This window comes from Urocampus carinirostris, chromosome 6 (genome assembly GCF_059441175.1).
Source record: "Urocampus carinirostris isolate Australia breed hairy pipefish chromosome 6, RoL_Ucar_1.0, whole genome shotgun sequence".
NCBI classification, from domain to species: Eukaryota; Metazoa; Chordata; class Actinopteri; order Syngnathiformes; family Syngnathidae; genus Urocampus; species Urocampus carinirostris.
In genome coordinates, this window is record NC_142354.1 from 8,157,339 (window position 1) to 8,182,041 (window position 24,703).

General features: G+C 40.2%; 1 protein-coding gene and 1 pseudogene across 1 annotated transcript in view; both read right to left on the reverse strand.

Moving 5' to 3' along the window:
- Positions 1-122: 122 nt before the first annotated feature.
- The window catches only part of usp48 (ubiquitin specific peptidase 48), a 32,557-nt gene continuing 7,976 nt past the window's right edge, over positions 123-24,703 (reverse strand). Inside the window, exons 10-28 of the mRNA XM_088337715.1 lie at positions 23,019-23,198; positions 22,809-22,946; positions 22,567-22,716; positions 21,384-21,584; positions 21,199-21,310; positions 18,507-18,643; positions 18,221-18,295; positions 9,244-9,368; positions 9,037-9,159; positions 8,904-8,965; positions 6,120-6,230; positions 5,820-5,950; positions 5,637-5,743; positions 5,482-5,556; positions 3,641-3,820; positions 1,510-1,635; positions 1,393-1,441; positions 309-335; positions 123-222 (exon numbers count right to left, since the gene is read on the reverse strand). Coding sequence (XP_088193841.1) covers positions 200-222; positions 309-335; positions 1,393-1,441; positions 1,510-1,635; positions 3,641-3,820; positions 5,482-5,556; positions 5,637-5,743; positions 5,820-5,950; positions 6,120-6,230; positions 8,904-8,965; positions 9,037-9,159; positions 9,244-9,368; positions 18,221-18,295; positions 18,507-18,643; positions 21,199-21,310; positions 21,384-21,584; positions 22,567-22,716; positions 22,809-22,946; positions 23,019-23,198 — 2,132 coding nt within the window. The 3' untranslated portion in view covers positions 123-199. The remainder of the gene's footprint in view (positions 223-308; positions 336-1,392; positions 1,442-1,509; positions 1,636-3,640; positions 3,821-5,481; positions 5,557-5,636; positions 5,744-5,819; positions 5,951-6,119; positions 6,231-8,903; positions 8,966-9,036; positions 9,160-9,243; positions 9,369-18,220; positions 18,296-18,506; positions 18,644-21,198; positions 21,311-21,383; positions 21,585-22,566; positions 22,717-22,808; positions 22,947-23,018; positions 23,199-24,703) is intronic.
- Positions 10,934-12,919, reverse strand: LOC148363712 (uncharacterized; annotated as a pseudogene).

A 24,703-nucleotide genomic window follows, 5' to 3' on the forward strand; every position in this document is an offset into this window, starting at 1 on the left:
AAGGTAATACTGTTCTCTCCTCCGTTGTGTAAAATGTCAAAAACAGACGTAGAACTGAATGAAAGGCTCAACATTTCACTCACCTGTCTTAGAAGTGCAAATAAACAGAATTAGCCTACTAAAAAAATTAAAGCACTTATTTATTTACAAAGACAAATTGACAAAAACGGCTTATATGTGGCTACAAAGCGGACTGTCGTCAGTGCCCGAGAAGCCCGGTGCCTGCCAAAAGATTGAAACAAAAGAAAAGAAAATCATAAATGAGTGTAAAAAGACATGGAGGAATGTTGTTGGCTGGGGGAACTGACCTTTGAAGCCCTCTTCTGGCAGGCCCACTGAAAATTAGACATACAATCGAGTTATACTGTATTCTGCTGGCTTTCCGGCAACACGAGTTAGTTTTTCTAATTGGAACGAACTATCCATCCATCCATTATCTGCACCGCTTATCCTCAGTAGGGTCGCGGGGGTGCTGGAGCCCATCTCAGCTATCTTCGGGCAGTGGGCAGGGGACACCCTGAACCGGTTGCCAGCCAGTCGCAGGGCACACAGGGACAGACAATTCTGCTGCTCATTCACACCTAGGGACAATTTGGACCGGCCAATTGACCTAACATGCATGTTTTTGGAATGTAGGAGGAAACCGGAGTGCCGGCAGGAAACCCACGCAAGCACGGGGAGAACATGCAAACTCCACACAGGAGGTTTGATCTTATGACCTCAGAACTGCGCCGCTGTGCTGCCCATGGAACAAACTAGCTAATTGTCATATTGGAAAGGTTGCAAGGCCCACAGACATCACTTGTTTTTACTCAACTATTATATGAGATTTCTATTAGTACGAACATTTTCTGGATTTATTAAGTTGGTTGCACAATACAGAACTGTGTGTCAGCTCACTTTTTTCGTTGGAGTACAATTTTTGCAAAAAGATCGACTGTTACACAAATAATTTGAATGTAACACAAGAATGATTCAGACCCTAAAAAGGTTTTGATTCACAATCACTGGCACTAGTAAGCAGAGGTGCCGCTCTAACATTATTGCTCCCGCTTCAGTGGTTTTCGCCCCTGGTTGCTTATCCAATCAGACAGAGCGAGGTGGGTAGCGTCAGAGACAGAAGGTAGGAAAGTGGGAAAGAGGCTTGGCTGAATCTGAGCCTAAATAACCCAGTTTTAAATATATTTATTCGGTCCGTCAAATCAATAAAAATGCCGATACCAACATTAGTCAAATTCCCAAATATCTGTAACCGTTCGACCTCTAGTATTAGTATCTTTTTATCTGAGGTACTGGGGGTTCGGAAAGCATCGTCAGCATACTGTACGCTCATTTCCACTCAAAACGGATTGATGGCATATCCTGGGGCTCGACTATAATAATGCCACTTACCTTGATAGACGTCATCCATGGCTGCAAAATCAGCGATTGGCTCATCAGCCTGAGAAAACACAAGTGATTTTATTGGGAAAAATAAGAAAAAAAAATATCCAAAGTTGCATCGTTTACTTTCAGCGAGATGATACTCTCCGGGATGACGCCCAAACTGCCCAACGTGGCCGAGTCCTCAGTCAGGCTTTTCCCGTTGACGGAGAGGTTTTGGTCAAACGGCGCCACGGAAAAGGCGTGCATTATCTGAGGGGTTGCCGGAAAAGAAAAATACAAGGAATTGCAGATCCCAAAATACAAGTCCTCAGCTTCAAGATTAAAGTGACAGTGTGTAAGAATTCCCCACTTGAAACTGAAGCGTTAGCATGTTAGATAACGACACAGTACGGTAGCCAAAAGTAAAATTGGGAAGCCTACTTCCAGATATACTCAATTGAGAAAATATGAAATCTAGCTCACGATAGGACATTAAAGCTGCTCTTGACTCTTTAACGTTCCGACTGTTGAGAAGCAAATAGGAGTCCGTACGATGTCACCAGTCACTGAAATAGGTCATGCCACATAACATTGGAAACTCTTAAACTCTTGGGTTTCAAGCAGTGTCTGAAACTCGTGACAAAAAGTTAGCGGACACCAAGGCAGACAACTCTGAAAAGTTGCCTGCCCAGCAATAAAGTTGCCTGCCCCATTTTTCAAAACTTGAAACGCAATAAGACGACTCATCGCAAAAAACAAAAAAAACAGTACAACACTTTAAAATGAAGTTATTATAAATCTACTTATAACATTCACTGCATGTTTTCCATCTGCCATCAGTATGTACCTGTATTTACTTGTCTTCATTCATGCAATGTTTGCGTTGCGTCGTCTGCTACAAGCCACGTGAACTCCTCTTTCCACGATGCTTTGTTAGCTTCTTTTGAACCTTTCTTCTGGGGCCGAGGTTTTGGCTTGATTCCTAACCACTTCTCCATTTTTCTTGTGTTCTCTGTGCGTCTACTTTGGAAAATGATATGCAAATGCACTACCTTATAACGCTCGGGAAAGTCTGGAAGCACGAAGTTATTCGATGTAGGCTTCGGATTGGCTGCTAAGTATGAAAATTGCCAAACCTAACGAAACTCAGAAATTTCCAAACCGAACGAAGATTTATAATCGGAATAAAGCAAACGTTTGATTTGAAAAAATAAAAAATCTTTTTTTTTTCTTGAAAAAGCCCCGGGCAACCGGGCAGACATTATTTCAAACACTGTTTCAAGATACGATGACCATAACACATACTCATCACAGAAACATCACAATCAGTCCAAAACAAAATACTCGAAAATTATAAAGCCGGGATAGCTCACCAATCCCAAAACTGTATGTAAACACCCAACATAAATATCTTCTGCCTCTACATGCCCACACTTTCTTGTGTAAATTATCTTTTTTGTTTTTTTTTCATTCTTTCAATAAAATGTGAGACTGGAGTGCCAATTTTGTTGTCACAATATGTTCAACCCATTTTGCAACAATGATAATAAAGGTATATTCTATTCTATTCAATAACGTCTCCTGGGAGTCAGCTATTGAGATGATGCACAAAGGCAGATGATTCAAGAGGTTCCAGTGAACCCAACCGTGTAAAATATTGAATCCACATCACACGATAATGCCAAAAGATTAAAAAAAATCTGCATAAAAGCATTTCTACATAGTTTGACGTTCCTTGTTGCATTTGTTTGTTTGCCACATAATTTGTGTTTACAAAAAAAAAAAAAAAAAAAAAAGACTCCTAAAATTATTCCCAATATGGCCGTTAGCCTCTGAACTATTGTTGACACCACTCTAAAACCAATTGCAGGTTTTGTTTTTACGGTCCACAGCCCGCATAAGCCTAAAAGGACCTGTATTGATAAAATGGAGATCACCAATTTAGCTTCAAATATCTTTAGCCAGTAGAAACCAACTGAAATGATGATTGACACATTGGTTAGCCGATGGAATTCAGAAAAAAACAATATGCAGAAGTACAGTGGTTTTAAATTAAGACCCCAAAATAAGACTGCCAAAAAACATGGAAACGGCAACAATTATTGCATTTTCAAGCACTTCAGCTCAAATTCAAGCATTTTGAAGGATTTCAAGCATTCGGAACGAACAACCTTTAAGGTCCATAAGCACTACCGTGACAAGCTCATTTGGGCTTCCGTCATAGTGATATGGCGGACAAACAGACCTACGCAGCCCACTTCTCATTCACTCTCACCTGAATTTTCAGCTCTTTGAGGGTCTGATTGGCAGACACAATGAGGGCTTTTTCGCCCCGGAGTTTGCGGTGCCGTGTACTCCTCCTGATTCCCCCGAGTTTGCTCGTATTGCTCGCAGGAGAAGATCCTTCTGCGTTGCTGCCGTCGCTTAGTTTAAGCCGCTTTGCACCATCTTCACACTCGAATGACAACAATAGCAATACGAGTCAAACAGAGCGCCGTTGCAAGCAGTAGATACAGTAGAACCCTTCTGACTTTCTTATTCCTAAAAATCGTCCCGATAGTCGATTGGAAACCGCCATTGCAAAGTTAATGCGTGTCTCATTTCTTAATTACTTCAAGCTTCATTTTCATGGTTATCTTTTTTTTCTCCCTTTATCATCACTGCAAGTCTGGCAACCCGTAGTTAAGAAATTAAAGCTTGTGCCTCGAGATTCTTGGATTTGGTGGATTAAAAAATATATTTACAAACTATTTTAAACATTGACCATTCCAACATGGCGACCAGTGACGTCACTCCAACCCAAACGTTTTTATTTCTGATATACAGGGATCAGAATGGAGATTTTCATTTTCAGCTGAAATAGCCAGGGTCCAGGAATAAAGCAGGGCGGAAACAATGCGGCCAATTTTTCTAACGGCCGCCAGGGTGCGCCAGAGCAATAAAGGAAAGAGTGAGACAGTCGGATTTTGAATTTGTTTGCTACGCAAGAGAAAAAGTGAAAAAGTCGGAATGCCTTTGGGGGTTCAAAAACAGCGGAAATCCGCGGATCCGCGGAAAATTCTGATCCCTGGATATATTAATAAAGTTTCAATTAATAAGCATTGCGCAAAACATTGGTAAAGATTTACATGCGTTCAAAAAAATTCATGTATGAAAGAGTACTTCACACATATTAACATTAGTGTGTTGAATTGAGGCATTATTTTTCAAATAAATCAAAATTCCTCACCTTTTCCTGGTAAAACTAAATAATAATCTTCCAAAATATAAATAAAACTGTTTTTAGTCAAAACTGTGTACGAGTTAAAATTTTATTGTCCATAGAAATAACTGAATATAATTGCCCACACAACTGCTCTTAATATATTTTGCATATCTGTACATTAGATGTCTAGATAGATAGATGTCTAGATAGATAGATACTTTATTCATTCCCGTAGGGGAATTCACATTTCCAGCAGTATCCTTTAATTGTTTATTAACAGATTAACAGGATGGCCTCAAGGGGCTGTGTTGTAGTTTAGCAACATTCAGCTAACTCGTCTGGATAATCTATAGTGTGAATACAATTTTCTTTATCTTGGAATGTAATATTATTCTCTCCTCCTAAATTTTTAAATGTCAAAAGACAAAAACACTTAAAATTGGCGAAGGACGATGCGTGTGCCTTCTTATATTTTTATCATTTCAAGCTTAAATACCATGGTTATCATACTTTTTCATCTCCATTTAGGATAACTGCAAGTATTGGGACCTATAGCGTATAAATTAAAGCCTGTTACACGAGATTCTTAACTGAACGAACAGATAGAATAGTGAGAGAGTTCAGCCGATGGCGTATGAAAATCTGAGTGAGGCCGTGAAGTGCATCAATAGCAGACCAGCATTTGAGCTGAGATTCGCAAATAGCAGTCAAACACTGCTGAGTTTGAATTGTATGATTTTGGGCACCCCAAATAATTTGTTGACGATGTGGAAGTGTGGGGGAGAAATGCCATAGAGAGAACCCCTAAAAGCATTTTATTCCAAATCATAACGCAAAAAATATTGTAGGCTGACTAAGGTCTATTGTAGTCGGTAATAAACTAAGCCCCATGGATCCCTCCCCCCAGCTACCTTAGGTTGTTCTTCTTTCTCCTCCTCTGTCTCCGAGCTGCTGGCGTTCATCTCTTGAACGGCTTCTTTGATCATCTATTCAAAATGTAAGATCATTTGCATTTCATATTATCATATCAAACCGAGCCAGTTGTGTCGTAAAACCATTCACCCACCCTCTTGTCTTCAATGATTTTGCGGACGTAGATTGTAGCTTGGGTGTACTCTCGGAGGTCTTTCTGCTGCTGGAAAAGGAATCCCTCTCTGCACTCCCAGCACAGATCTGAATACAATAAATGTGTGACTTGATAAAACCAAGCAATGAAGTCAGCCAAATTACAGCAGCACTGGTCTCCTACCGGGTTGAGTGCTGTATTTAGTGATGGGACCAGTTGTCGTGTCCTCCTGTGAACAATGGATAGATATGGGCTGGTCCACAATGAAGAGTTTGCTAATGATCTCCCATTCGCTGGGCCAGAGCAGAGAAATGCTGCATAGGAGAAATCCAACACTATGAACCCAAATTTGGAATGTTGGATGACAACTTCATGGGCATTAAGAGAGCCACAATGCTGGACATCCTACCAGCCCCAAAAAGCCAAAGTGCAAAGTATTTCTGAAACCTCACGCATATGCGCAACAAAAAAACGAAAACTCACTGTTGCGCATCTCCGTTGATCAATGAGTCGTAGGTGAACATAAAGCCTCCGTGAGGACAAACCAGCAGGCTGTTGCCCACACTAGAAACTGGAGAGGATTTGGTGGGTCTCCTATTGGAGAAATAGACAGTGGAGTGAGTACAGTGCCAAATGCCACACTAACTATATGCTAATAGAGTAACATCTTTTGCAAAATCCTTGGTCTTGTTCAATCTAGAACAACAACGAAAACTTAAAACTTGGAGCATTGAGCACAAGTTAGGCACCTCGGCACCTAAGTTGGTCATGATTTCGTCCCTCCAGATGAAACGGGACACCAGAAAGCGGCCATGTAAATAGGGTCAGGGTAACACAACACATTATTTTGTTCAACAGCAGGGCCCGTCAGCTTTCACTGGTTTACCCCTGCAGCATCATACGGGTGCCCAGCCCATCCTTAAGAATGCGTCCACAATCCCACTATCCTTTTACAACTCCTCTCCACTCCTTTCTATCACCAACAAGAGCTTTAGCTTCCATTATATTTAGACCTCTTTCCTGCAGTGCACTCATAACACCATCCATCCACGTCAATCGCGGCCTTCCTCTTGGTCTCCTTCCATTGACTTCTGCTCTGTAGATCCTCTTCAACATTCGCTCCTCATCCATCCTCTCCATGTGTCCAAACCAACCGAGTACTCTCTTATCAACACGCTTGCTCAGTTCCACGACTACTCCAGTTCTGTCTCTCACAATTTCCTTTCTCAATCTATCCAATCTTGTCACTCCTAACATAGTCCTCAAACACTTCATCTTAAAACATTCAATTTCCTTCTTAAATCTGCGTTCAGGCTTCAAGTCTCTGCACCACACAACACAGTCGGCACAATCACACTCTCATACAGTCCCCTCTTAACATCCATACTCATACTCTTGTTGTTCATCACTCTCCTCAGGGCACCCAAAACCTTGCTTCCTTGATTCACTCTGTGCAAAACCTCGCACTCCATTTCACCAACTGCAGCCACATCACAACCCAAGTACCTAAAGCTTTCAAATTCTTCCAGCACCTGTTTATGTAACCTGATTTCTAACGTCATGCCCACTCCATCACGTGAACACTTCATCACCTTACTCTTCCCAACATCGACACATAACTTTCGCCTATCACATACTCTTCCAAACTCCGTTACCAACCTTCTCAATGTTTCCTCAGAATCAGCAACAAGCGCTGTGTCATCTGCAAACAACAACTGACTTACCTGCCACACTGTTCCACTGTTGTCCATCATCTCTTACACCTCTGCTAAATACTCTTGCATTCACCTCTCACCACACCATCCATGTACACATTAAACAGCCATGGCGACATCACACACCCCTGTCTCACACCAGTCAACACAGGGAACCACTCACTTGTCTCACTCCCTACTCTTACACATGCTCTGCTGTTCAGGAGAGAGAGTGGGAAAGGTGAGATGGCACAACATTCATTTGGACAGGTAACTTAAAATTAGTTTTATCTGGTTATATCAGTATCAGAAATATTTTATTAACACTCCACTTATTGAAACATGAATATTTTGTTTGTTTGTTTGTACATGATTCAATTGTTTGTTTGTTTGTAAATGATTCAAATTGAATCTTTTCTTCCGGCGCCGTCACGAATGGCAGCCACTCCAGCAGCTCCCGTGTTATTTTCGATTGTTCTCGATTGTTCTCAGCTCAGGGATGCTGCTGGAAATGTGAATTTCCCTTTGGGGATGAACAAAGTATCTATCCATCTATCTATCTATCTACTTACATTCTCTTTCTATTTTGCCACTCTAATGCCATTTCATAGACAGTTTGAGGCAGTCATTTCCAAAGTTGTATTCTTAAAAATCAATGACAAGCATTTTTTTGTACATCATTAACAAAGCAGCAGCACGGCGTCGCAGTGGTTAGCGCGTGTGCAGCACAGTTCTGAGGTCATGAGATTGAACCTCCTGTGTGGAGTTTGCATGTTCTCACTGTGCTTGCGTGGTTTTCCTCCAGGCAGTCAGGTTTTCTTCCCACATTCCAAAAACATGCATGTCAGGTTAATTGGCCGGTCCAAGTTGTCCCTAAGTGTGAATGAGCGAGTGGCTTGTCTGTCTCTGTGTGCCCTGCGACTTGCTGGTAACCAGTTCAGGGTGTCCCCTGCCCACTGCCGGAAGATGGTTGGGATGGGCTCCAGCACCCCCGCGACCCTACTGAGGATAAGCGGTGCAGTTAATGGATGGATGGATAACCAAGAAATAAAGGAACTGAGAAGAACTGACCACGTCTCATTGAGTGGAACTGTCATAAACCCTCCGTGTCGTGTGAAAACAGGAAGAGGCCAAAAGGAATTAGGCCTATTCGTAAATGAGTAAATATAGGAAAACTATATCCATCACGCACCCAGCATATAGTGTGACATCGAGGTTTTTAAACACAGAGAAAAGGCCAAAAATTAGGGCCCAAAAGCTAGACCCTGCAGGTCTGGTGTCACCATGATAAAACTCATTAGTAAATGAATAAAAATATAACAATATACATGCCACACCCTGTGACACCACAAAGAGGCTATAAAAAATGAAGCCTGGTAGTAACTGATTTAATATATTATATATAATTGCGTCATGTGAATCTATGAAAAGACCAAAAACAATAGGCCTATAGTAAGTAAGACCTTGTACGTCTTGTGACACCTCAAGAAGGCCAAAAATAATGAGGCCTTTAAACAGTCAAATGTATGATTATTACCATACAAGTAAATATATACATCTTTGAGCTTCCTACCTGATAAATTTTCTCCACTCATCCACAAAAAACAGAGGGACAACGTAAAGAATGTCTGTGTCCTGGGGAAAGCGAAAAAACAAACATAAAATTCAGGACACTGACTTTTTTCTTGGGGGAAGGTTTCGAGTACCTGAGGCCACTTGGTAAGGGTCGGCCGGTTCTTCTCATGGAAGAGGTTGAGTAGCTGGTTCTTCTGGTCCAGAGCCATCATTTTACTCACAGCTTCGTTGTCCTTTTCTTCCTGTTCCAGAGTCTAGACACACAAAGAATACAATGAATATGTGATCAAAAAGAAACCAAGAGACAAAAAAATGATGTTTGAGGGTTGACAACTCACCAGACACTGTGGACAGGTACTTTGGTTTTGGCTAAATTCCTGAGCTTTGGGGAAGTACGCTGCCAGCTTGCTCCAAACCTCGGAAGATACCAGCTTGCGTTCGGTGTCCAGAATACTCAGACCTCCTGATGCAGAAAAATACATTGCCAGTCATTCACAAAAACTAAAAATGGCTACATCTGGGATCTAGAACTTAAGTCCTGCAGGACATCTTGACTATATTAAAGTTTAATGTCAGTGTAACCCAAGAGAGTTCGATATAGATGCTACCCCCAGGAAGGGGAGAATACCGTCACCACTGTTGAACTGAGGCTTCAAAGGCATTTTGTTACTTTTCTGTGGCTGCTGAAACATTTGTCCACGAAGCTGCAGGGACCGTTTAATATTACAATAAATTATTTTGTGAAAAGCTCTCCTCAGACAGCTCATGTCAAAAGTTTAATTAATGTTCAGGAACTTAAAGTTCAAGACGGTTTCTTGACACATTTGATTCGGAATAGTAGTAATTTGATTTTTCTATTTACATATTTGTTTTATTTCATACATTATTATTTGCTCTATTATAATAATTACATATAGGTTTGTAGTTTAGCAGACTTCAAACAATCAGAGAGAAGACATCAAAGGATTTCTAACGTGCAAAAACAACAGGAGAGGACTGTAACCTTCATAATGCAAAATTTCAATTCTGTTCGAAAAACCCTCTCCTGAGCCCTTTTTATTAAATCTCCTAGGTAACAAAAGCAGACTTGCCCTATAGGGTGTGGTAATGTTAGGTTAACCCCAACACTTGTAATAAAACCTGCACTCAAAGAAGACACGTGAGTATAACTTACTTGCAAGGAGAATGACCGGAGACAGTCTCCGTTGTCCTTGCCTTTTTATTGTATAAGGAACGCCCGAGTTTACATAAGGTCTCTTCTGCTAAAGGGAGCGTGAGTGAGAAAAAACTAGTTGAGACCTGTTCACAACATGTTATCATATCAACACCTGTTTTCACTCACAACAACATGTTATCGTATCAACAATATTACTACTATTGAACTAGGCGAGAATGGCACACTAAGCAAGAATGGCACACAGTATGCAACAGTAGAATAACATATTTACAGTTTGAATCCATCATTTCCCTCCTGTTTATTCACTTTGCACTATTTCTCATTGTCATCCAATAACTTCTTCTCTCGATTTTCAGTTACAGAATCATGTTATAGTACTCATGTTACACTCAGGTTAAACGTTGGTGTTGGTGTAGTTTGGTTCACCGTAGTCAAAAAGTAAGGAAGCATCATCATAACGGTCTTTCTGAGCTTCACCATTTGGGGTGAGAAGTGCATACATTTCTGATACCTCTGATTTAACAGGTGTTATAGCAGGGGTAATCAGTTTGGTGCATAATATTCGGATACAAGGAATACAACAGCATCCACACAAGGTAAGAATTGAGTGAAAACCGCAACGGACATTAGGACTGACATTACCAACTGTTTGAAACGGCCAAACATCTGTCCAAAACCATCCCACATTGATGTGTCAACTCCTGAATGGTCTTTCATCTTGCTGTTGAGGGACCTAAGGCCTTCTAGAGACTTAGTGATGCTTCCATCAGCTGCGGTTTTGTTAGGGATAAATGTGCAACATTGATCAACAAATATAGCACAAACACCTCCTTTTTCTGCTAAGAGCATGTCTAAAGCAATCCCGTTGTGAAAGCCATAAGAGAGGTAGCTGACAGCTGTTCGTGGATGGCAGAAAAGCCCTGTTCCGTGCTGTTGCCCAGTCTTTGCACGTTGTAGTGGATGTAGTTGATTCTATCAACATTTTTATTAATAGAGCACCACCAACAGAGAAGTGATTCAAATCCTGCTGCTATTTGGTCTGCTAACTTTTATTCATCAGGTACTCCTCTGGGTACTCCGATGCTATCAGTGTAGGTAGGGTCATTTTCACTCCAGCCCAATGATCTTTTCTTTCTCTCGTCTTTCCAGGTGTGTGAAAGTACACTATTTTCTGAAGCTAATAGTTCAGTCACAGAAAATGGAGTAATAGATACTCATAGAATCAGTCATACTGATGCACAGAATCCTGTGGTGTTGTACGGTAGTCTATCAAATAGCTTATCTCCACACCACCACCAGATGTCACTTCGAGACCGAGGTTTGAAGTTGATATCTACACCTTTCACGAGGTTTGAAGTTGATATCTACACCTTTCACGAGGTTTGAAGTTGAGATCTACACCTTGCACTGAGTGACATTGTGTATAATTTAATTTACCCATTTGTTTGCCTAAACCAGTTCTATTTATGCAAGAAAAGTTTCCTGCAGCTACTTTGTTAGAGAACATAGGTTTTTGTTTTTCTGAGGATGTGATAGGATATACTTTGTCCCAAAAAGAACAGTTAGTGGTTGGTAAGGTATTGTTCATCACATCCAAGAGACATTTTGCATCTCTAGTCGAGGGTACAACCTGTAGTAAGGGCCTTGCACCGAGGCACACTATGCAATCTGTTATAGGTGCCAGAGCAGCCTGTTCAGCCATTAAAAGCCAATTGTTATCTATTTTTGAAATACCTGTAGTAATTTTGAACCAATCATCTGTATCCGGTTTCACATAGATTTTGGGTTAGATTTGAGACGTCGACTTTGGTCCTAGTGTAATATCTAGCTGAGTCACAAGAGCAGTGACCTTAGCTGTCGTAGCATTTGGACATAATAAATAGTGTGACACAAGGGTCCGTGGCATGTGGTCTCCACACACAATTCGATCTTTGTCCAGTCGCAGCAGCTCCACCAGGATGGGAAGTCCTTTTTCCTTTCACACTGCAGCACGGATGTACGCCGCAAACTTCCAATGACCGGCCGACAGGTTTTGAAGTGACCCTGCAGCGCCCTCCAGAGTTGCAGAGTTGGAGCTCCCGGCAAGGAGCGTCAAGTAAGGCTTCACCACTGCCGGGTGCCAAAGCATCTCAGGGGCCGTGGGGGTCTTGGAGAAACCTGGGATAGGGCCAACGCCACCCCAGTTGTTTCCTGAGAGTTCTTTTTCTTCTTCTCTTTTGCATATTAAGGTTTTCTTCAAATAACAATAAAAATGTTGCTATTATTGCTACTATCAATCCGCCTACCGCTCCCATTTTTGTATGCGTAGGAGTGAGCATTCTACCTGCAGATCTGCAATTCCTCCTAAAACTTCCAGAGTTGTGGACAATCTTCACTGGTTTGAGACGACTGCGAACTATAATTGCAGCCCCCTTTGTAGCCAGACTTCCTCTGAAAGTTTTGTTGAGGAACTACAGTTCTACAGTAGGTACCACAGTGCTATTACAATGATGCAACTAAGAACAGTCAAGGCGGATGCTAGGATAGAAAGTTATTTTATTCATAATTAATTACTTTCTTACAATGTGTCAAATGAACCCATGTGTTTCGTTCTGCAATCTTTACTGTTGTGCCTGTGGTTAGCAATACCTGGTAGGGCCCTTCCCACTTAGGTGAATGCCAGTGTTTCTTTTTTATGCTTTTTATCAGGAACCAATCTCCTGGTTCAACTAACTGGCTTTCCTGTGGAGACATGGAAAGTGTATCATCGTTATCATTGCGATCCGCCAGTTGCTTCTGGTGCTGCAACATTTTTCTCATGTATCAGCCAGAGTACCTTCGTCATCAGTTTCCCACATATTTTTAAGAGTGGTAATATGTAAGGTCTACCAAATATTACTTCATATGGTGTTGGCCCATTTGTACTGGTGATGTTGATATACAGTTTTACTAATTCTAGACATTTAGTCCATGGTCTTTTGGTTTCTTCCATACACTTCCTAAGTCTGTTTTTTATAGTTCCATTTATCCTTTCCACCAACCCTGCACTTTGTGGGTGATAGGCACAGTGAAGTTTTAAGTCTATATTCAATGCTTGGCCCATTTTAGTTATTATTTGATTTACAAAATGTGAACCATTAGCACTATAGATCTTTTCTGGAATCCCATATCGTGGAATTATGTCTTGGCATAATGCTTCAGCTACTGTTAGCGCATCTGGGTGTTTTGTAGGAAAAAGCTCTATCCGTTTTGAGAATGAATTTATTATCACTAAACAGATTGTTAAGTTCTATGAAGTCCATATGAATGTGTTGGAATGGATAATCTGGCTTTGGAAACTGTCCTCTCTTTGGTTTTAGATTACCCTGACCATTGTGCTTTGCACATATCAAACATGTTCTACAAAAGATTATTTTGAACAGGAGTTAAAACCATAGGTTATCAATCCCGCTATCCCTCCTGTTGAGACATCTGTCTTCCCAAGGCTCAGTATTGCTTCCCATTTGTATAGATTTTTTGGTAGAATTGGTTCATCTTCTGGTCATTTATAGATTCCATCTTTTAGGTGTGGTCCTTTTCTTTTCCAGAGTTATTGCTGTGGTTTAGGTGATTGTTGTAGCACATCTTGTAGTATTTTGTCATTTAAGGCATTTTCTTAGTTAGAACTGTTATTTCTTGTAGTGCAGCTTGTTTTGCTATTTTATCTGCAAATGCATTGCCCTTTGAAACTGGGTTTGTTTCTGGTGTATGGGACACACATTTGCATATATCTAACTGTTTTGGCAGCTGCACTGCTTGTAATAGTTCTGTTAGCAGTATTGCGTGTGGCACTGGTTTTCCTGTTGATGTTATCATACCTCTTATTTTTCCAGTGTTGTGCAAACGTGAGTTGTTGCATAGGCATACAGGCCATCTGTGTATATTGTTGCTATTTTATCTTTCATAAGTTTGCAGGCTTCTGTTAGGGCCACCAACTCTGCAGCTTGAGCTGAAAAATGTTAAGGTAATGCTTCTACCTTTAATATTTTATCATGTGTTACTACAGCATAGCCTGTCCTCATTTTTCCCGTTTCATCTTTCTTTGAGGAACCATCAAAAAACAGGGTTTGTCCATTGGAGTGTCTTTTAGATCTGCTCTACTTTTCGCTGTTTGCTCTGCTAATGCTTCGCAATCATGAGTTTCACCTTCATCCTCTATCGTTTTAGCCTCTTTTTCTTTTTGTTCAACTTCTGTTTCATTCTTTCTTTTAATTAAATGACCATGTAGACGTTATTTTTTATCCTTCTTCCCATGCAGTTATATTTTCAAATTCCTCCTTATACATAAGTGACTGCAGCGATACTGCAAGCTCTGCATAATTTTATACCCAACTCCTGCAATAATTCGTGAGTCCCAAAAAGAACATCATCTGTTTTTTAACTTCCCTACCTGCTCTTCAACAATCTGTTATCAAAATAACATTCCTTCCTCATGCACGCTCTCTCACACTAGCTCTTTATTTTCTTCCTCTTAACCGCTAGACTTCTGAAATTCTTATCAAACTCACCCTTCATTTTATTTATCTAGATTTAACACAATTCAATGTCGAAAAATGCAATTATTTATCCCAGTTGACGCTATTAAAGTTGAACTCATTTAATTTTTTCTTTCAAACCAATGAAATCTATTATTTTAGCTTCACCTGTTTAATGTGAAAATGACGTATATTAATCTGCAACGAGTTATCTTACTCATTTGTATTCCAATCAATACATTTTCTTCCATTTTCATTGAAAAGAAAGTATTTATTAACATTTTATTCAATATTTTTATATAAAAATGCCTTTATCTCAAACTAATATATTTCAATTCACTCAATTAGATTTTCCTAGTCTTCCCAGTCCTTAATTTACCAATTTTGAACTGAAAACAGGAATATTTGATCTTTTTCGGTATTATTCTGGCATTATCTTTATTTAACGCATCTAAAATCACTCACTCATATTTTTCCCTGACTTCTCACTCCTTAATTTATCGATTTTCAACTGAAACAATTCGGACCGCAAAAAACATCTTCTGAACCATCTGTGGCCCCTGGTGCCCATGTTGAACACCCCTATGGTGAAAACCAATTCCTCTTTTTTCATCTGTTCTATCAATTCTTCTTAAATATCACTTTTTAAACAATCTCTGCTCTTTTGAAGGCATACTTTTTGGCGTTTAAAAACACAATTTTCAGAGTTGTTTTTTTTTCTTTTTGACGAGTAAGACAGACAAACACATAACAAATAAGACATACACAGGGCCCAGACAAACAAACTTCTACAAACTTGGGGCGGCAGTAGCTCAGGAGGTAGAGCGATCGTTTTAGGATTAAGGGATCCCAGTTCGAATCCCGGCTTGTCCGTGTTACATATCGAAGTGTCCTTGGGTAAGACATTGAACCCCCAATTACCCCCAATAAGCAGGTTAGCGCCTTACATGGCTGCACAGATCACGGCCGCTATTGGGAAATGTGAAGCACATTGTAAAGCGCTTTGGGAAGTCATTGACTTGAAAAGCGCTATATAAATGCAGATCATTTCATTTCTAATTAATTTAACAAAGTTTGGTGATTTAGGTTTCTTATTTTTCTGTTGCAGTTCTCTAATGCCTGCTGTAGACAACTTCCCATTAAAGTCATATTGTTTTATCCAGTAACATAGGGGTTCTATTGCTGAGGCATCTTCCTTTTGAATGACTTTCCAGTCTTTGCACTTAAGATCCTCTTAAAGCTTCTGTTTTACTTTACTTTGCCCCTTTCCCATTTTTAGAACTAAATTTGGGACTCTGTGGTTTTTCAACACCTACTGTGTTCTAACACTGAGTTTCTCCTTCAACAGGATGGTGATAAACAACCTTTTGTGGTAAAACTCACTTCTACCTTTTCAGGTGGAGTTTTCTTGCCTACATGCATCCACAAATTCTCACCATTTATTCCCTGTTGCTTTGGTATAAAATACAATTACCTAGATATAATAGTATTTTCTTTCACACTCACTTTAAATCTTTTTGAAGAACTTCCCTTGAGTTATTTTTAAACAGAGAGGAACCCTTGTCCTCTTACTTAAGACTTCACTGTGTCTTAAGGCTCACTGGCCACGTTTCTCTTTTACCTGAGCGTGCCTAGGATTGTCAGGATTTCTTTTCTTAACTCGGTTTTGAATTTTTCACACTCATAGCCTTTTTCAAATAAAAGTTTTACTCACGTTTCCCTGAGTCCTCGGACTTTCAGTCAACCTTCGGATCCCAGCTTGTAAGGAAGGGACCAGTCCCAAAAAGTTGCTGCTGTGGCCACAGACTTGCCTGGATCTCACTCACACGCTGGGATCGTCAGGTATCTTGGAATCCGGCTCGAAGGACCAATTAAATGTTAGGTTAACCCCAACACTAGTAATAAAACCTGCACTCAAAGACACAGAGACGCGAGTATAACTTACCTGCAATGAGAATGACCGGAGACTGCTAGTTACAGTCTATCAGACTCACTCTAAAACAGTCTCTGTTGTCCATGCCTTTTTATTGTATTAGGAACGCCCTAGTTTACATGAGGTCTCTTCTGCTAAAGAGATAGATAGATAGATAGATAGATACTTTGTTCATCCCCGAAGGGAAATTCACATTTCCAGCAGCATCCCTGAGCTGAGAACAATCGAGAACAATCGAAAATAACACGGGAGCTGCTGGAGAGGGGGAGTGAGAGAAAACCAGTTGAGACCTGTTTTCACAACAACATGTTATCGTATCAATACCGGTTTTCACTCACAACAACATGTTATCGTATCAACAATATTACTACTATTGAACTAGGCGAGAATGGCACACTAAGCAAGAATGGCACACAGTATGCAACAGTAGAATAACATATTTACAGTTTAAATCCATCAGGTAATCAAAGAACAGCAACATTATGGGCTTATAGGATATCGGGATCATACTAATATTTTATTCCTGCAGTCCAAATTATTAAAATTGGATGATTTAGTAAAATTTTTCAATTCACAACTGCTATTTAAGGTCAACAAAAACATAGTCCTAGAGAACATCCAAAAATCGGAAAGAGGCAAATTATAGCTTAAGGGGCTGTAGTAAATTCAAAATCCCAAAGGTGAGAACCACCAGGAAAAGCACGTGTGTGTCTGTGTGTGGAGTCAAACTTTGGAACAATTCACAAGACGAGATTAAACAATGTCCAACTATTCACTTGTTCAAATTTAAATTAAAAAAAAACATTCCTGGCAGAATACAGAGATGATAAAAATGGGGTATGAGTGATACGAGAGATTGGAAATACTGCGTTTACAAATATGGTTAACTTTGTTGTTATTGTTATATCATATCTGTTATTATTGCTATGATTGCTATTGTTGTTATTATCATTGGTGTCGCAGTGATGTCTGGTGACTATTGGCATTATGACGTTGAGGGATGGGTACTACGATGATTAATGTCTAAAATATGTGACTATCTTGTTCTCATCTCATCTCATTAGCTGGACCGCTTATCCTCAGTAGGGTCGCGGGGGTGCTGGAGCCCATCCCAGCAATCATCGGGCAGTGGGCAGGGGACACCCTGAACTGGTTGCCAGCTAACCGCAGGGAAGACTATATTGTTATTATTATAATTATAGATATCTGACCTATGTAATGTGTGTATCTTTGAGTTGTATTTAGAAACAAAAGAGGAGCTTTCTATAGAATGTAATTAATAAGGAAGATGAAGGGGTAGGGAAAATAAGCGTCTGCTTCTTACTACCCCTTTACGAACAGGTTATGTAACATTATTTTGTTGTTGAGTTATTGTCTTGTTTTTATTTTAATGTTCGAAAAAAACTTTTTATTCAGTCATTCATAGGGACAGAGGACAGATCGGTTCATAATAATAATAATAATAATAATAATAATTTGCAGGTGTACAATTTTAACACAGAATAGTCTTATTGATACTATTTATTACCAATTGGTTTGTTTACTTAGCAATTCTTGTTTTTTTAGGTTTTAAAAATATATATATATTGGAAAACAATGGAACGTTTGTTCAAAGTCCTTTTCTTGGGAAAAACCCAATGAGGCCCGACCTCACCCAAAAACGAGTCCCGGAGCCTCTTAGTAAATCGACAAGCCCACATTGAGAATCTTACCGTGACTGCAGACGATGTCCTCATTGAACGTCTTCATCTCTTCCTCGTTGCCCTCAGAGAGCTCAGGGCTACGATCTGTAAACGAGAAGATGACTTTATTCAGTATTGTGTTTTCCCGTTACAGTCAAGTTTTTATTTTCTTGCTAAGTACCATCAATGTAGAGTTACATGTTCGAATGGAGAAAACCAGCACAAACTTCAAAATAAGTGACTTGTTTTATAAAAAGGAAAATTCTGAGCGATTGGACCTTTGTAACAAGATTTATGATGTGCATGAAATTCTGACCTTCATTGTCATGCGGTCCCTTTCCGTTGCTTTGACCGTTGCTGGGTTCACTTTCGTGCTGGTCCTTCTCCAGTTGCTCCAAAGCCAACTGCCTCCAGCTGCGCAAGGACGCTTTACCTACCCAGTAACCATCTCCGCTTAAAGGATCCAGACATATGCACACAGGGTAAGTCACACGATTTGAAAATAGATAAATCGACAACTCTTTCAAATACAGTAAAACCCCGGTACACGGCTCTCTGCCTCATAACCTCTTGAAAGCATTTTCCTACTATATTGCATCAACTACAAATGACTTTATGTGCCCCAAAACCTTGCATCATCCGTATAGATGACGAGTTAGGTCTTTAAGAAGCCTGTCTGCTTTTGGTTGGCATAATGTAAGATGCTTGTCTGCTATTGGGGGTTGTAACATGAAGATGCCAATAGGTTGTTGGCTGAACTCCTTCCCAAAATGCCTTTCTTTTAATGAAGTTCAGAAAATAAGCATTTGCTTCTGACTACCCCTTTTCAAACGTATTATGTAATATTATTTTGTTGTTTAGTTATTAGTTTTGTTATGTTTTTATTGTTTGTATGTTTGGGGTCACCCCAGTAGACGAAACGAAAGCGGTGGGGGGATGACTCCCGACTGTTTGTTTGTGTGAACGCACCAAACGGAATTTTTTTTTTTAATCAAGCCAAATTCGAATCGGTTGGCTCCACTCCCCTCGGCATTCACCAGTAACTCCACTGTACCAGCTGAAGTCAAGTGAAACCAAATAAAAATAAATGATTTTATTTTTATACATTTTTAATTATGTTATTTAATAATAAAAGCAAATATCATTTAAATATAGTGTTTCTCATATACAGTGGAACCTCAGTTTTCGAACGCCTCTCAGTTCGAACAAATCGGAGTCCGACCAAAAATTTCGCTGTTCGGTCAAAAAAATCGGAGTTCGAACGCGTGAGTGCGTACGCTGGGGTGCGATGCTGAGCGGCGTACAGGGTTCTGGAACGGATTATGATCGAGAACCGAGGTTCCACTGTACTGTGTTTTCATGACCATAGGGCACTAAAAAAAAGGCTTAGATTTTCTTCGAATTGTGCGGCACGCCCTATTGTGCGGTGTGCCGTCTGTGATGTAAACCAGCTCTGTGGCCTTAGAGTTGGGCACCCACCGCAAGACTGGGAGGCCATAGGTTCGAGCATTGGCCGAGTCATACACTTAAAGCATTGTTGGGTGAAATCCATGTTTTTGTGAGATTGTTCACATTTCCAACTAAATGCGACATGTATGCAATTTCCCGTGACTTATATGTATCTGTGTCCCGCTTGTGAAGAAGACGACACAGGACGTCACGCGCAATTTGCGGTGGTACTCGTGCATGCTAACGCCGTGGTATGACTAGCAAAATGAAAGTTATTGTTATCGTCTTGGCGCTTTTGTTTCATCAAATGTTGTCTTCCTCAACCTGGATTATGACCACGGTGGCCCAGAAACTTCACGCGTATTAAATAGAAAAGAAAGGATCCTCAACACTTTCAGAGAAGCTGCACGGGACGGGAAGATGGCTAAGAAAGTGAACCTTTTAATGGAGATTCAGCTGACTTTGCAATCAATATTTAAATAAACCACAACGAAATTTAGTTTTACTTCCGTTGTTTTTAAATACTCACACTTGAATGGTTGTTTGTGTGGTCTCAAAACGGCCGTGGCAGAGTGCTCATGCGCCCTATCGTGCGCCTATTGTATGTTTTACATACAAAAAAAATAGCACCAGCTTTTAACATGGTGCACCCTAAAACGATACTATTTTGTCATGTTTTAATAACGTATTAATTTTTGTAAATGGGGCACAGCATGCATTAGATACCATAGATAGATAAATACCATAGATAGAGCGATAGATAAAGATAGAGAGATAGAAATAGAGGGAGATAGAGAGAAAGATACTTTATTCCTCCCCGTAGGGAAATTAACACTTCCAGCAGTATCCTTGGGTTGAAAAATAAAATAATAAAATAAAAGATATAAAATACAAAAATACCCAATATAACGTGTTGCTGTAGAGTATTGGGGCGGCAGTAGCTCAGGAGGTAGAGCGATCGTTTTAGGATTAAGGGATCCCAGTTCGAATCCCGGCTTGTCCGTGTTACATGTCGAAGTGTCCTTGGGTAAGATATTGAACCCCCAATTACCCCCAATAAGCAGGTTAGCGCCTTACATGGCTGCACAGATCACGGCCACTATTGGGAAATGTGAAGCACATTGTAAAGCGCTTTGGGAAGTCATTGACTTGAAAAGCGCTATATAAATGCAGATCATTTCATTCATTTCAGTATTTGAATAGTGCTACGGAAAAGACACACTGTAATAAAAATAGGGTAATACGCAAATGTGGGGGGTGGGGTTTAATATGGGTTTTTACTCCCCCGGGTGGAGTTAAAGAGCCTCATGGCATGAAGAAATGATCTCAGTCTGTCCGTGGAACAAGACTGACCGCAGGCTGTCGCTGAAGCTGCTCTTCTATACATGATCATAGTCTTCTATCCCCCGCTATAAAGAAATTTCACTTTACAATCCCCACTTCAAAACCGATCCACTGTTCTAGAAATGAGCATTGACTAATAAAAGAAAAGAAATCAGTCCTAAGAAGTGCACCAGATTTAGAACTTAAATCGGTTATATAAAGACTTATCTGCTTACCTGATTGTCCGTTTGACCAGATTGGAGACGTCCTTGTAGTCCTCGTTAAGTTGATTCTTTAGCCGCAGCACCCTGCATCTCTGTCCCACGCACTCTCGGCACAGAGCAGAGCCTTCAGTTTGAAAAAATAAAAGCGTGTTACGCAAAATTCCTTTCTCGTGCGACAAACTCGGTTCGACTTTTACCGTCGAGCCTGGGCCCTCCGCCGTAGCGGTTGTACAGGACCTGCGCGGCCGACTGGGAAACTCTTTTGGTGTCTCCCACTTTGTCTGGATGCAGTTTTCCGTGGGAGCACAGGAACTGAGAGTTGTCGATTTTCTTTGTGGCGGTAGAGTCGTCTAACCACTTCTTTAACCAATCCAGAGAGATAAACTCATAAGGCTCCCCTGTGGAAGGGGACAAAGGAAAATGAATGCATTGAGACACACTAGGGATGCACGATAACTCTATGTTCCTACTGATACAAATGACTTATTAACGGCATACTATATGTAGAAAAAAATGAAAATGTTGTGGATGAACTGTAAGTCAGCAGCCTCCGAGCTGACAACAGACATCTGGAGGGACGTTATGAGATAATGTTGATACAAGAAATCACAAGTTGCTGACTAAGCGAGCCGATTCCAAGAAAAACATTTCCGATTCAGAGAAAAAACACTTTGGATTCCGAAAAAAAATACTTTCGATTCAGAGAAAAACATTACATGATGTTGTAAACACACAATATAAATGCCAGCGTCTCTTGGACGAATTTCGAACGTGGCTTGAATGTTGCTGAAGAAAGGACGTTCGCTTTCTGCCATATTTCTGTCTCTGCGTATATTTTGGGGCGCCGCACAACGACGTCCTCACCAAAAAAACACATGCAAGATTCAAATTATTTTTTATGTACGTCTATTTTTTTTTTGTTTAGCCAAACAGAAGAGTCCAGCACTTGACTTCATCAATCAATGAAATACTTAACTTGTCAGTAATAACAAGACAAGATAATTATGTGTACCATAAAACAAAAAGAAAAAAAAGACAACCAAAAAAGAGAAAAAAGCTCAACGTGCTCACTAAAAATCTGAAGCATTTACAATCAAAACATTCTGAGCCATGATACTGATAATGGCCAAGTTCTCTAAAGCCTATATAAGGTAGAGAGAAGACACGACCAAGTTGTGCTATTACTTCTATAGAAAGTTAAAATATATTCCAATGACAAACATACAGGCTTTTAAACTTGTTGTGCGCGCTGATTGATTATTATAATGTGGATAAAAGTGTTTTTTTTTGTCAAGCAATTAACTGTGATGTAATTTTTAGCGTTCCTAATAAATAAATCAGCTCTCAAATTAATTTCCTAGGATACTTGTCTATACTGACCATCTTTTGCAGGCAACAGCTCATAGAGCTCCTTGACCTCTTCATGCTTGGCCTTGCCCTTATCCACACTCTGCTTCCTCATGTCTGACATTTCTTTGCACCACTCTTCAAATTTGTGGTTGTCTTGGTCCACCAACCTCTGGAGAAACTCTTTGGAACCCAGAAAGGGGGAAACAAACTTCCAACAATTGCAGTTCAAAGATTTATCAATGAAAAAAAGACCAACTTTCAATTCAACCCACCTGGGACTTGAACTAAGGTATTAGTGGAATCTGAAATTTCCTCTTCTTGGATCTTATACACCAACATGTAGGCGTTTCTGGAGCAGTGGTAGCCCTTTAAGCACTTTGGTTTTCGAGTTTGGGATTTTGCAGTTTCGGCTGACGACAAGAAAAAAAAAATCATTCTTGAGAAACACTACTTATTACAAACTGCAGGTTCAATTCGCCTACCGATGTCTTCCTCTGTGCCCAACTGGAGCTTCTTGCCCTCCATCCTTTCGATTTCTTCGTCGTTGAATTTGTACCAGTCGCTGGTGTGAGCGTCTTTGACGTGGGCTATATAATGTCCCGAATAGGCGCTGATGCCGCGATGGATCAGCACGGCACTCAGTTCGTACACGCACTTCTGATCTAGGGAAGTCAGCGTGAAAGATACGCTAAGACCCAGTGTTCTCATTTGCCCGCGTCCCTGCGTCGTAGACACATCATTTTTGCTGGGGACGCATAGTGTCAAATCAATGTGCGTCCCTGGGACGCAACTGTTTGGACACAAAATTGTCATTATTACCCGATTACTTTTATTTTTAACAAAGATTTACAGCACTCCATACTCCATTCGTCAGGCAGATCCGCCATTGTTGTTTTGGTCTTGCGGTTCGAGTTTTCGTCTGCGCGCGGATCTCGGCAAACGAGATCTCGTTGCTTTGAGATTACATCTCATTGTTGTGGTGGTTGTGGTCGATTTAAGGTGAAAATCAACACAAAATTGGTCATGTCTTTAGTGTCATTAATAAGTCGAAACATAATGCCGAAAGTGATAACAACGGCAATAATTCAGGCACGAAAAAAACGGCTGAGAAATTCTTCGGAATATCGCTAGGAAAACACGAGAGGCTAGGAAAACACGTGTGTTGAAGCGAACAACTCGACGAAAGAAAATAAACAAAATAATACTCCTAAGCAAGATAAGGACTTTTCTGCCAAAATTGACTTAATTTTATTCCTGGTTACGCTATGAGGAGGATAATGGATTGGACCTTGATAAGGCATTACAACTGTGGCGTGACAGCAAACCAAGAAGAATATATGAACTGAAAAATCTGAAGTGATAACTGCTTTGTATAACCAATAACTGTGACGATTAAAACTGCATGAATATATCGACTAATATTTCAGCAATGTTATTTAGTATAATTTACAATATTGTGAACTGAAAGATCTGAAGTGATAACTGCTTTGTATTACAAATTAACTGTGATGATTAAAACTGAATGAATATATAGATTTATATTTAATATTTGTCGCCGATTTACAATTCCAACCTCAATAACACTAAATTTTGGGGACCCATAGGTTTTTGAGCATGCGAGTCCCCGGGACCCATCACTTTTCAGAAGTAAAATAAATACTGAAGACCCGGAAATAATACATATAAACAATAAATCTTTACAGTTCACTATTTCATCTATTTTAAGAAGTATTTATCCTTTTGTAGGCTCGTACAATTTTGTTGGTGAAAGGAATGAGTGGAGAGGTGTTGTGAAAGGATAGTGGGATGTTTGAGTTCTAACGGATGGGCAGGGCACCAGTATGATGCGGCAGGGGTAAACCAGAGAAAGCTTGACCAACTTGGGTACCGAGGTGCCTAACTTGTTTGGGTGTTTGGGCTGCCCATGGTCCAAAAATGTGTTTTTTGCCATTTTTCCCCTTTTTTATTTTCTTTGTATTTGTTTGTCTTGCTGTCAGTCACCCCTCTTGAGGGGTATGACCAAGGGAGAGGGGGGAAGAGATAGACACAGAGAGAGACAGGGAGAGACACAGAGAAAAAGAGAGAGATAGATGGCAGAGAAATAGATTTCTTGCTAGCTAGATAAATGTCTAGCTAGATAGATAAATGTCTAGCTAGATAAATAGAT